At 30.3% G+C, this 12,580-nt stretch overlaps 3 protein-coding genes across 3 annotated transcripts; all 3 read right to left on the reverse strand.

The window, feature by feature from the left end:
• Positions 1-1,887: 1,887 nt before the first annotated feature.
• On the reverse strand, positions 1,888-3,781 carry LOC119666211. Its single transcript, XM_038075492.1, has 3 exons — positions 3,625-3,781; positions 2,764-3,163; positions 1,888-2,707 (listed from the first exon to the last, which is right to left on the reverse strand). Exons 1-3 carry the CDS (start codon positions 3,779-3,781, stop codon positions 1,888-1,890), a joined length of 1,377 nt encoding a protein of 458 aa, XP_037931420.1.
• A 5,888-nt stretch (positions 3,782-9,669) lies between these two features.
• On the reverse strand, positions 9,670-11,401 carry LOC119666212 (the record flags this gene model as incomplete). Its single annotated transcript, XM_038075493.1, has 1 exon — positions 9,670-11,401. A coding segment is annotated over one exon (543 nt), but the record flags the coding sequence as incomplete, so codon positions are not given.
• Positions 11,368-12,577, reverse strand: LOC119666213 (adenylate cyclase, terminal-differentiation specific-like; the record flags this gene model as incomplete). Its single annotated transcript, XM_038075496.1, has 1 exon — positions 11,368-12,577. A coding segment is annotated over one exon (1,164 nt), but the record flags the coding sequence as incomplete, so codon positions are not given.
• Between the last annotated feature and the right edge of the window lie 3 nt (positions 12,578-12,580).

Genomic DNA, 12,580 nt, shown 5'->3' on the forward strand with positions numbered 1-12,580 from the left:
TATTACAAATTCATCGGCTTTGCTATGCATTGTAATCGGAGTTCGTTCAAAATGTCTCCTCCATACACTGCTTTGTTCATCTTTTGCGATTACCACCACGCCATTTTCATCTTTGGCAGGGGAATTTCGAACATAATTACCGGCAAAGATTCTTGCTACGTTATAGAGTTCCTTCAAGGCTCTTTTTGAGCCGCTACCTATGTTACATTGTATAGGGTTTCTTTGTCGCTTTTAAAGCTACGTTTAATTTCTTTACTAAGCCTTTTGTATTCGTTATTTAGCAAGGTTTTTCTTCCCGCTACTTGTTCAGTCAAAATTTGTCCTTTCATTTCCCTCCTATCTTCAATTAATGTCTACGTTTCGATAGACAACCACTCCTTGTGTATTCCATTTCGGAAGCCCAGATTTTTTTCACATATGCCTTGCAGCTGATTCCTTATATTACTCCAAATATCTTCAATATTCATGTCATCGTTAGTGCTAATTCCACTTAACTCTGAAATAAAACGATTTTGAATATTTTGGGCCTTAAGTTTTTCTGTATTGAAAGCTTTTCTATTTGGCTGAGTTTTATGCCGATAATATCTTCTTCTTCTTTATTTACCAATTCGATTTCGAATATTGGTGATCATGTAACATAACATAATACTATATTGATTAATTATAACATAATAATAATTATAACATAATAACATAACATAATACTATATTGTTTGATTAGTTTTTAATAAACACAATTACAAATTTTTAAATATTTCTGCGTATTGGTCTCTGCATCTCGCTATATTTATAAGGCTGCCAACCTCTTGTATTTGAGTCCATTGACGAATGTTTCGCAGCCATGAAAATTGTTTTCTACCAATACCGCGTTTGCGTTCGATTTTTTCTTGAATAATCATTTGGAGTAGCTCATATTTTAAATTTCGCATAATATGTCCCAAGTAAGCTGTTTTTCTTCTTTTTATAATTGTTAACAATTCGCGATCACACCTCATTCTTCGTAACATTTCATTATTTGTAACATGATCTGTCCATGGAATTTTGAGAATTCTCCGATACATCGATAACTCCAATGCTTCGAGTTTGTTAATATCAACAATTTTCCAAGTTCAGGTTTCCATGGCATATAGAAGTATAGACCAGACATAGCATTTTACAAAACGGATTTTAGTTTTAATATTGAGATCATGACTATTAAGCACTTTTTGGTATCTAAGAAAAGTATTTCGTGCTATTTTTATTCGGCATTTGATCTCTTTGGAACAATTCCAATTTTCATTTACATAGCATCCAAGATATTTAAAATGCTGTACTCTTTCTATACCAACATTATTAACCATTAAATTTGTGTTGCTATACATATTCTTTCGGCTTACAATCATATATTTTGTTTTATTTATATTTATTTTTAGTCCATATTGTTCGCTAGTGGTGTTAACCCTGTTTACTAGCTCTTGTAGGCCACTTAAACCGTCGGCAATAAGAACGGTGTCATCCGCGTATCTGATGTTATTAATGAAAACGCCGTTTACCTTCACACCTTGTTGAATATCGCTAATGGATTCTTCAAATATTTTTTCTGAATACACATTGAGTAACAGTGGCGACAATATGGAACCCTGTCTAACGCCTCTTGAAATGGATATCCCTTCTGTTATATCACCATCGATGTTTACATGCGCAGTTTGTTGCCAGTACAAATTTTTAATGCATCGGATTTCCTTGTCATCAATATCAATGTTTTGAAGAATTTCTATAAGTTTTCAAGCGTTGTCGAACGCTTTCTCGTAATCGATAAAACAGAGAAAAACGTCTTTGTGAACGTCTTTACAGTTTTGAACTAAAACTTGAATACATAATAGTGCTTCCCGAGTTTCAAGTCCTTCCTTAAAACCAAATTGTGATTTCCCCATCACTTCTTCGCATTTTTTGTATGTATATTCTGCCGTGTATAATTTTTAGAATAATTTTTACAGCATGTGACATAAGGCTGATAAGTCTGTATTCACTACATTTTTTTGCATTTTTCTTCTTAGGCAGTGTTAGAAAGGTAGATTTTACCCAGTCGTCGGGATAATGTCCAGTATCGTATACATGATTAAACAATTTTACTAATAGATTAGTATTTTCTTCATCAATTAATATCAAAATTTCAGATGGAATCTCGTTTGGGCCATTTGCCTTATTGTTTTTCATCGATTGTATAGGTTTTTTGACTTCGTCTTTAGTTATGTACATTCCAGTTGGCATACTTGTAAAATAAATATCATTATTTAGTCTAGTGCTATCAGAAAAAACGTTTTCAGTATATGTTTTCCAAATTCTTTTCTTTTCATTTATGTCAAAAACTATTTCATTGTCATCACTAATGAGAAATGAAGGAGAGTTTTTTCGATAAATTCCTACAGTCTGTTTTAGTTTTTTGTGTAGATTGAAGTTATCATGTAGTGATTGCAATCGTTCAATTTCTTGGCATTCATTATTTAACCAAACTGTTTTTGCTGTACGGATCTTACTTCTGATGTCTCTGTTTAATTGCCAATATAGATCTTGTTGTGTATTTTTATACTGACGACGTTCATTTATCAATTTCGCTATATCTTCGGTCATCCAATGATTTTTTATTTCTTTCCTATATGATCCAAGAATTTCTTTCGATGAAGATGTAATCGTTGTCTTGAGTTGCTCCCATGTATTATTTAGGTTCCTAGAATCAATACTACTAATGCTATGATTTATTTTATTTTTTAATGAACATTTTACCATATTTCATCATTTCGTAGTTTTTCTAAGTTGAGTTTAAGGCTTGGTTTCTTTTTGCGATTTGATGCTAATCTTATGCAAATTTTCGCCATTAGAAGATTATGATCAGATGGTACATCTGCCCCCGGGTAAGTTGTAACTTTCTTAACTGAAGAGCAAAAACGATCATTAATTAGGATGAAGTCTATTTGATTTCTGATAATGTTATCAGGAGTGTCAGATGGAGATTTCCATGTATATAGTCTACGAGGTGGTAGATTGAACATAGTATTTGAAATCTTTAATTTATATTCTTGACAGAATTGTATTAGTCGATCTCCTCTATCATTTCTTTCACCTAGTCCATACTGGCCCACAACTCCATGAACTTCTCTTCTTCCAACCTTTGCATTAAAGTCTCCTTGAATAATGTGTCACTTAGAATTTTAATTCAGCGATGATCATATAGTGGTCATTGTTTATTTTGGCACTTATTTTAGATCTGACATCACAAATATCTTACTTGAAGTGCAGATATTCCCAATTTGTGTTTCTATGTCACTTTTGGGTGCTTTCCAAGTTACTTTATGGTATTTTTTATAAAGAAAAATATAACCGCCAATTCTTAAGTTGTGATTAAGGCATAACTCTAAGAACAGCTAACCATTCTCGTTACATGTACGTATACCACCCATAAATTTCTCGTAGCCGGCCTTATTGTTGTCTATTTATGCATTGAAATGTCCTAATACCATAACAATTTTGCTTCGAGGTATTTCGAGCAACGTCTTTTCCATCATAGTAAAAAACTTTTTTTTTCATCGAGCGGTCTTTCCTCAGTTAGCGCATAGCACAGTATTACTGTTAAGTTACGTTTTTTACCTTTTATCTCAAAGTCATAATTCTTTTTGATATACTCTTTCAACTTATTACCATACTTTAGGCGTTTTGTAACATAAAATCTTACACCACGTATATGTGGATCTTCTTCGTTCGGCATGCCCGAATAAGTCATTAAACAACTATCTCGAAGTTCCATCTTACCTCGCTCAATCCGATAATATCTATTCTGAACCTGTAATTCAAAAGCAATGAGTGAGTGGTATATGGAGATAATACACTAAGCGAAGTAAAATACAATTTTATTTTAATAATAATAGTTTTAGTAATAATTTTTTATTATTACTAACAATTTACAATAATACTTTATGATGTCCGCGCGCTGTTAGTCAAACAAAGAATAAATGAATGGATTTGCATTACTGTTGAGCACGCCTTAAGTGTAGTTTTCAAAACGAGATATTTAAGTTTAAAAGTGGTTTTATGCTTGAAAGACTCGAGCGTCACAGGCTCTTAACTTCCTAGTTCCATGTTAGGGCTGCCACATTATATACATATAATAATGTTCGCTTAAAGGTATTTGAACCTACCGCCAAGCTTTTAGTAGTGACAGCATTTCCTCTAAGCAGCACATGTTACAGTTTAGTTGTCCCACTAAACACTTGGTCGACATATTCTCATCTGTGAAAACAGGGACCCCGCGAGAATGTGAGATTGTCATTAACGCCAGAGAGGCTAATTGAGACGCATCTAGAGCGTCTCATATGAGAATATGAAATGAAATGAAATAAGAATAATGTTTTCTTAAGTATAGGCCTGCTCAAAAAGTCTACATGAATATCATTTCAGTAGCTCTTCCAAATATTTTTCGCGTCCTTAAAAGGAGACAAACATTTTTCTTTCCTTTTGTAAATCATTGCCAAAAAATGATTTTAGAAGGATAAAGTTTTACACTGAAAAAAAGAACCAAAAAAAACTTATTTGATAATTTTTTTAACGTGAGTAAATCACTACTTGGACACAGCAGGGTTTCAGAGATCATATAAAATGTTTTATTGGGAATTTGTTTTCATTGTTGTCTAGTTTAATGTGAACTGTGCTAACTTCAGCGCCGTCTGTTATAAGAATGTTTACTTTAAAAGTAATTAATTAATTTAAAGTAAAAAGCAAAACCAACACAATTTTTTGGGCTCAACGTATAATCGGACAAAATTAAGCATCCGTCTTAAAAATGCAGAAATGTGGCATTTAAAATTTTGTTGCATATCCTTTGTTATCCAGAACGGCCTGAAGACGATTTGGAACTGATTGTACCAATTTTTGGCACACTTCTGGCTCAATTGAGTAACATGCTTCGAGAAAAGCTTCCTTTAGCTGTACTATTATGTTAAATTTTTTTGGTACACTCTCCTAGCTAATTCCTCCCAAAGATGCTCAATTATATTAAGGTCTGGGCTCTGTTCAGGTGTGTCTATGAGTTTGTGACAGTTATGGATCAACCAAAGCTTTGCTACGCCTGACGTATGCTTGGGATCGTTGTCCTAATAAAAAGCAAAATTTTCTGCGATACTCAATTTCTCTGCACTTTGCTTTACATGTTTCAGAATGTCGAGGTATACAAATTTGTCCATTCTACTATCTATAAAATGCGAATTACCTCCTCCCGCAGTCGACATACAACCTCAAACCATAACAGAGCCTCCTCCATGTTTTATTATGGTTTTTGTATTTTGATGATTGAATTCTCCATTTGGTTAACGCCATACAAATATCTTACCATCAGATCAATGCAGATTAAATTTACTTTCATCAGTGAACAAAACCTTAAAAAATGAAAATTATCAATGAAAGTGTATTTGAGAAGATTTACCATACATTTACCTGATTCCAAAAGCTTTCTGTTTTTAGTAAATATTCCTTAGCATATAAACTTCTTTCTGGCAATTCTTCCGTGATAATCAAATTTATGTAATGTATTGCGAGTAGTATTTAAGCATACATCTTTTCCAGAGCGGCATTTTAATGAAAATTTAAGGTCTTTTGCGGTTTTGAAAGGATTTTTCTTTATTTTTTTCCATATCGAACGCTCTTCTCGATCATTTAATATTTATACGTTGAGCTCAAAAAATTGTGTTGTTTTTGTTTTTTACTTTAAATTAATAGTTATTAGGAGAATTTTTTTATTTTTTTATAATTTAGATAGATAAGTATGTTAAGTATAAATTAAAGCAAAAAAAATCATATTTTTAGCATTTGCTTTTAAAGTTTAGAGCACATTTAAATCGAACAAATGCTTGTCCGATTATGCGATGGAGTCACTGTATATGGAAATGTAATAAATAATATTAATTCTCGATGTAAAGATATTTAATAAATTTATATATATTATTTGACATTTTGAAAATTATGTTAGGTGTGCTGTACACCTCCGTACTTTAGAACAGTCCTCACTGCTATATATATATATATATATATATATATATATATATTATAGCACTAGCAGCACATTGCATTAAAATGAACCATACTCCCAACTTCGATGATGTAAAAATTTTTCACCGGGAGAAAAATTACAAACGTAGAATGTTGCTACAAATGCTACATATAATTGACGTACCAGATGGTCAACAATTAAACCATAAGAGCGATAATGAAGGCTTAGCACAAATTTATAGATCACTAATCCAAAATTAATTGCTAAGTTTATATTTTATTTCTATTTGTATTTACATTTGTTTAAAAATTCGTGTTTCGTTTTACCTGAGACAACACTGGTTGCCATTCTTATTAAAAATTACGATTCCCTTTTTTCATACTTTTTTTTGTTTTATTATTTATGTGACTTTTGACATTTTAATATTATTTTTCTTTTTTTTATATTATTGTATTTGTATAATTTGTAGTAACACTGAAGATGGACTACGAAGTAGACCGAAATATTTGTTAATAAAATATATTACATAAATTAACCACTGTGATATTTTTATTTAATTTAAAGTGTGCTTTTTATATAATACGAGTTATTATATAAAAATATAAATTGAAAACCACGACCTAAAGCCCGGCACAATTTAAAATATAAATATTATCTAAATTCTAAATTTAATCAAAAAGATTAATCATCATATGATGAACAATGATAATTTGTGCTAAATGCATTCTCATTATTGCTACATGCATATCAACAAGAAGCTAAGTTAGCTTTCAATATCTTATTTATAAAAGAAACGATATTCTTAATTTATAATGCATTATTTTATTCATTTATTCGTTTTTAAATAATTACAAATTTAACATCACTCTAACAATAGTATTAATTCATTAATTTTCATAATTCGTTACAGATTTTCCTTAATTTAAATTTCACATTTTCTAATACTAAATTTAATGTTGTATATAATAGTTATGAGAAAAATAATTAATACTTAATAATTATTAATCTTTATTGTTGACATAATTGTTTGGGTTCATATTTTACTAATTTACTATTTCATAAATGTATATTATTTTTTATTTGGTATATTTTCATATTTTACTAATTTTTTGTTTAAAAATTTAATTAAATAAATTTGGCTTATTATTTATTCGTACATAATTTTTAATTAAACATAATTTATCAGCTTATTAAAGTATAAAATTGTCTTCTTTGTCTACATTTGTTTTTGATTTAACATCTTAGTTTTGAAATATATACAAAGTTGGTTGACTGCTATTTATTGTATGTGTGTCCTATGCAACAAAGTTACAGCAAAAGTGGAGAATAATTCTGATGATAAATATATTTGAATTGAGCTTATAAGGCTTTCGCAAAAGATATGGATGGTGCTTAAAATATTGTACTTATGGATATCGAAAAATAATAAAAATGGTTTAAGTGCCAAATTCTGCATTCGCAGCTCAGAACGCGTTATTTATTAGGCAAAAAGGTAGAATATCCGAAAAATATTAAACTGTTTGTGAGAACGAGTAGATACTTTGTACTGTAGAATTGAAACGGAATTGAAATTTATTTGTAAAATGTAAGTAAACAACAAATACTTTCCACTTTGGAAAGCAGTTGAGCAAGTATTAATATGGTGGATAACATTAGGTATTTAAATTTGGAAATATCTGCTTATTTGAATCTGTAAGTGGTACAAGTAGTGATAGTGAATCTATTTACGATATTTTGAATGAAATTTGCATTTTTTTTTTTTGAATTTTTAAACTATTAAAGAACTCTTTACACCTTTTGAATTTTTTAGGGCACCTTGCAAATCGTTAGGTTTTTCTCGTTTTTTAAACTTAGGAAGGTGCATTAATATTTTGTTACTAACCCTATATTTATTAATAAATAAAATAAATAAGATGATTAATAAGAAAAGCGTATTTGTTTATGAAAGCAAGGCATTAATTGTTAAAATTTTGGTTGTTTATGTTTTGTTCTAAACGCAAACGCTTAATTTAAAAATATACATATTATTAACATTGCTGTAAGATATGACGGAATGTTTTTATTGCAATAATTAGACACTGAAATAAAAATGAATTTCTTTAAAAATACCTATAATAAAATATTTTAACGTAACTCAAATTATGTATTGTTGAAATAGTCGGCTCATTCCACTGTAATTATAGTCGATAGAACTTTAATTTCAATCACTTAGAATATTATATAATGTTGATATTCAAATGTGAAAAACGAAAATTTTTAGTAGACACACGTACATACATATATATATATATATATATATATATATATATATTAATTTTTTTTTAAATAAATGGAATGTTTCTTGCTATATTTCTCATCAAATGTAGACAATGTATAATAATATATATTTATTTTTACTATACGCACGTGAAAACGGTAAAGTAATTTTTTTGTGTATGTTTTTATATTCTATCATATATTTCGAAAATTCTTGTGGAGTGTTTTTTTTTAAATGATGAAGTGTTATATACTATTTTATTTTATAATTTCAGAGCTAAAATTTAAAGTCTATATTTAATTTTTTTGTGGCTTATTAAATCTTAATACATCTTAATACATCGTTTAACAATATTTTCGTGTTTTAAATAAAATATCTTAATCTGACCACTATATTTTATTTGTATCTGCACAGCAGAAATAATTAATTTACGATTTAATAATTGAATTGAATTTTGTTAAAAATATTTGATTTGAGAGTAAAGACATTTTTTCACAGTTATGCATAAAAATGATTATTTGTATTGAATTATGTTTGAGCATTTATTGTAAGATAATTTTAATATTTTTATACAAAATTTTAGGTTTAATTGAAAATGTAATTACTTTTTAACTGTATTACGTATTTCTTGTTTGTGTTAAGGTATTTATTAAAAAGAGGATAAAAGATTCATTCAAAATAACAGAATGTTGAGTTAACATAATTTTTAAAACGTTATGTGGATTTTTATTGTTGGCAGACAATCTTAAGATATGTCAGCACTTATATAAGTAATTATTGAGAATCGTGTTTGTATTCATAAATTAAGGTAATATAAGAGTTCATTCTATTATAGTATTATTTTAACATTCGTTTTAAATTACTATATTCATTTTTACACGTTAAATACTTATAAAAAATAGTAAAGAAAAATTAAATTAACACATATTTACAACTTCGGTTTAATAATAAAGAGTACGTTTGATTTAAAATAAAAGTCTTTTATTCTAAACGGTAAATGCATAGACCTGAATTTTGTTCTTATATACGTTATTTTCTATCGGTTCAAGTTTTACTTTACTTATTATATATTTGCGATTTGATAAATATACTTTTTAATTTGTGTTTAATTTTATTTAAACTATTCTGTGTTTAAAACTTTAAATATAAATGTGTATCTTTTCATTTTGATTTGGTTTATTGACGTCACAAAAATTTTATTTCGCTTTTTGCTTCGGAGTTCATAATAATAATTTACAATAATTATATTTTATAAAATATATATATCTAACGTTAGAAGATGTTGAAAGAAATATATGTTTCCATTGCAATAAATTAAAATTATAATATAAATAATACATATTTTTGAAAGTTTACAAGTATAATTAACAGTGTACCACAAAATTTACATATCGCAATGTAAACAACATAACAAAATGTAGTTAAGAACATATATCGCAAACGATAAGGACAAAAAAGTAATATTTGGTGTCTTCTAATTGTGCGATTAAACGTGTAAAACAGAATTTTTGCGAAAATTTTTGTTATATTTACACCATATACCATAGGAAGCTTTTCTGCTGCTTCAATCCAAATTGTTTTAATTAAATTTTTTTGTTATTTCTTTGAACCACACTTAGGTTAAATTAGATTACTAATACTTATTGGTTTCATTTGTAATTATTATTATTGATTAGGGCACTCACGAAATCACTTGCACGGTTTGTTAAAATTTCTGTCGTTTAAATTAGCTGCTCTGTTGTTGTTGTTGTCGTTTTTATACAAATAAAAATGGTATAGAAATAAAGTGGAAAAATAAAATAATTGATTAAAATTTGTAGAAATTTGGCTTCAGTTTTCTGCAAACGTTATAACAAAAAGTCATAATAGTTATGATAATCCTCTTCTACACAGCAAATTATATAAAATGACAACCCTAAGGTACAACAGCTTAATCAACTCTCGAACTCTTGATCGAATTTAAACAATATTATACACTATTTTGTATATATTTTACATTCAGGAGATTTCGTAACTACCCTTAATAAATTTTATTTGCGTTTATTTGAAATCATAAAATAATTCAATTCTTATTTCTTTTCTTATTAAAACTGAATTCTTATGTGCATACAAATCGTAATTGTGTTTTTAAAAATCAATATGATAATATATTAAAAATATGCATTTACAATATACATATTGTATTAAAAAATATTTTCCTAACAGAAAAGCTTCTTCCGGTCAATATATGGTTGTTTTTGTCCTAAATTAGGGTTAACTTTATTTTTAACTTGTCGATTTTAACCTGCACTTCGATTATAATTGAATTGTTTTGTATATTTGATTTGTAAAAATGTATTTTTATGCACCTTTTTTAGTTTTCAAAAATTATTTACTTTATTTGCTACTACTACTACGATTTATATAAACGAGGGTTCATCGCTGCTCGCATTACAATCGAAATGATACAATTATTATTACAAAACCGCCGTTGCCGCTGCTTCTTTTTACCATTGTACTTGAGTTGTCAGTTATAATTTTATACATTACCATCTGTCAACCGAGCCTCCAAAAGAAGTGGAAAATTTTTATGACGTCTCTAAAAATCATACCTTAAATGTTTTTTCGCGTCTTTGTTGACGTGGTTGCACATTACCGTTTACTAACATATCATCACAAGCGTATGAGGAAATACGATGATCACTTCGAGATCGTTCTCGATCATGATGTGCACGCTCAATACGTGTATCATTGCTACCACTGCGATGTTTACTGTTTGCCGCATGTGATCTACGGTTACCCAATCTTTGCAGCTCATAGTCTCGTGAATCTGATACGTCAAAAGTCGCAGCTCGTTGATGTTTTCCTGATGTTGCAGAACGGGAAGATGTATGACGGTGTGATTGTTGTGATTGTTGTGGCTGTTGGGGCTGTTCGTATTGTTGTGGATAATACTCATCATATTCTTGTTCATCGCAAGTATTGCTTGTGAAAGTTGTTGCAGCATTAGATGTTTGTGTTGCGTAACGATGCTTTTTAGGGGGTAACGGTATAGGTGCTGTTGCCGATGTTGTTGCCGTTGCTGCGGTTGGTGCTGCTGATGTTGCAGGACAGGTAGTTCGTCTCACAACATCAACACCACCACCGCAGCAGGCACACTCCTACAATTCTGTTACAGAGTATAAGTCATTGTTTGCATGTGAACCTCCACGTTTAAGCGATCGATAATATACGTTCTGTTGAGCTTCAGTTAAATATTGCTGTTGTGGATGTTGTTGCTGTTTGCTGCTAGACGAATGATGATGGTAGTAATGTTGCTGCTGTTGTTGTTGCTGATGTGTATAATTTGTTTCATGCGAATGTTGTTTTTTTAAATTATTTCCAAATTGATCCATATACGCAAGACCACTACTAGGTCCGTTGTCAAGAGTTTCTGCACGTCTAGGTCGTTCATGGCGTTCGGCCCGTTCTCGCTCTCTTTCATAAGCTAATAATGCTGATTGCTGTTGACGTAAACTTGCTGATTTAGGTGGAAGTGTTTGTATGTTCATACCATTTGAAATTTCTCGTTGTGATTTGTGGCGATTCTTAGGCGGCAAAGATGGAGGTTGTTGCTGATGTACTGGTTGTTGTTGTAATTGCGACTGGTACTGTACTGTAACCTGCGCAGGGGCAGACAATTGCATTTTTTGATTTTGTGGACGTTGTAAAGATCTGTATTGATTCAAATTTGTCGCGCAAAGTGGTTGCGGTGATATTTTTGTTTGAGGTTGCTGTTGCTGTTGCTGTTGATGCTGCACTGTTTGAGGAATAGATTGTGGGATATCAGGTAATGGTTGATTAATGATAGATGTAGGATTAATCGAATGTTGTGGACGTGATTGTTCTCGTGCTGGCAGTGCAGTAGAAGTTACCGAGATATGTTGCTGCTGATAATTTGATGTTTCGATGCTATAAACGGCGGATGGTGGCAAAATATGCGTTGTGTGCGGATGTTGTGGTTGTAGTGGTTGCAACTGCATTTTCTGTTGTTGAAGTTGTATTTGTTGTTGCTGTTGAGGCTGCTGTTGATGTTGCTGTTGCATTAACTGCTGCTCCTTTGCATATATGCTGCCTACACCGGTTGTGCCTGGTATTTCAGTAAATGTATTCGGTATTTTTGGTTTAGGAGGTGGGACCGGTGCAGGAGGTGGCAAAGCTTGTGGCTGTGATTGCTGTTGTTGAGGTGGTATCACATCAGCTGGATATGATTGTGGAATACAATCTGGCTGTTGGCAGTAGTCTTTTGATACAGTTGCAATTGATGGAGTTTTGGCGCTGCGTAAATT

The sequence above is a fragment of the Teleopsis dalmanni genome, chromosome 1 (genome assembly GCF_002237135.1).
Source record: "Teleopsis dalmanni isolate 2A chromosome 1, ASM223713v2, whole genome shotgun sequence".
NCBI classification, from domain to species: Eukaryota; Metazoa; Arthropoda; class Insecta; order Diptera; family Diopsidae; genus Teleopsis; species Teleopsis dalmanni.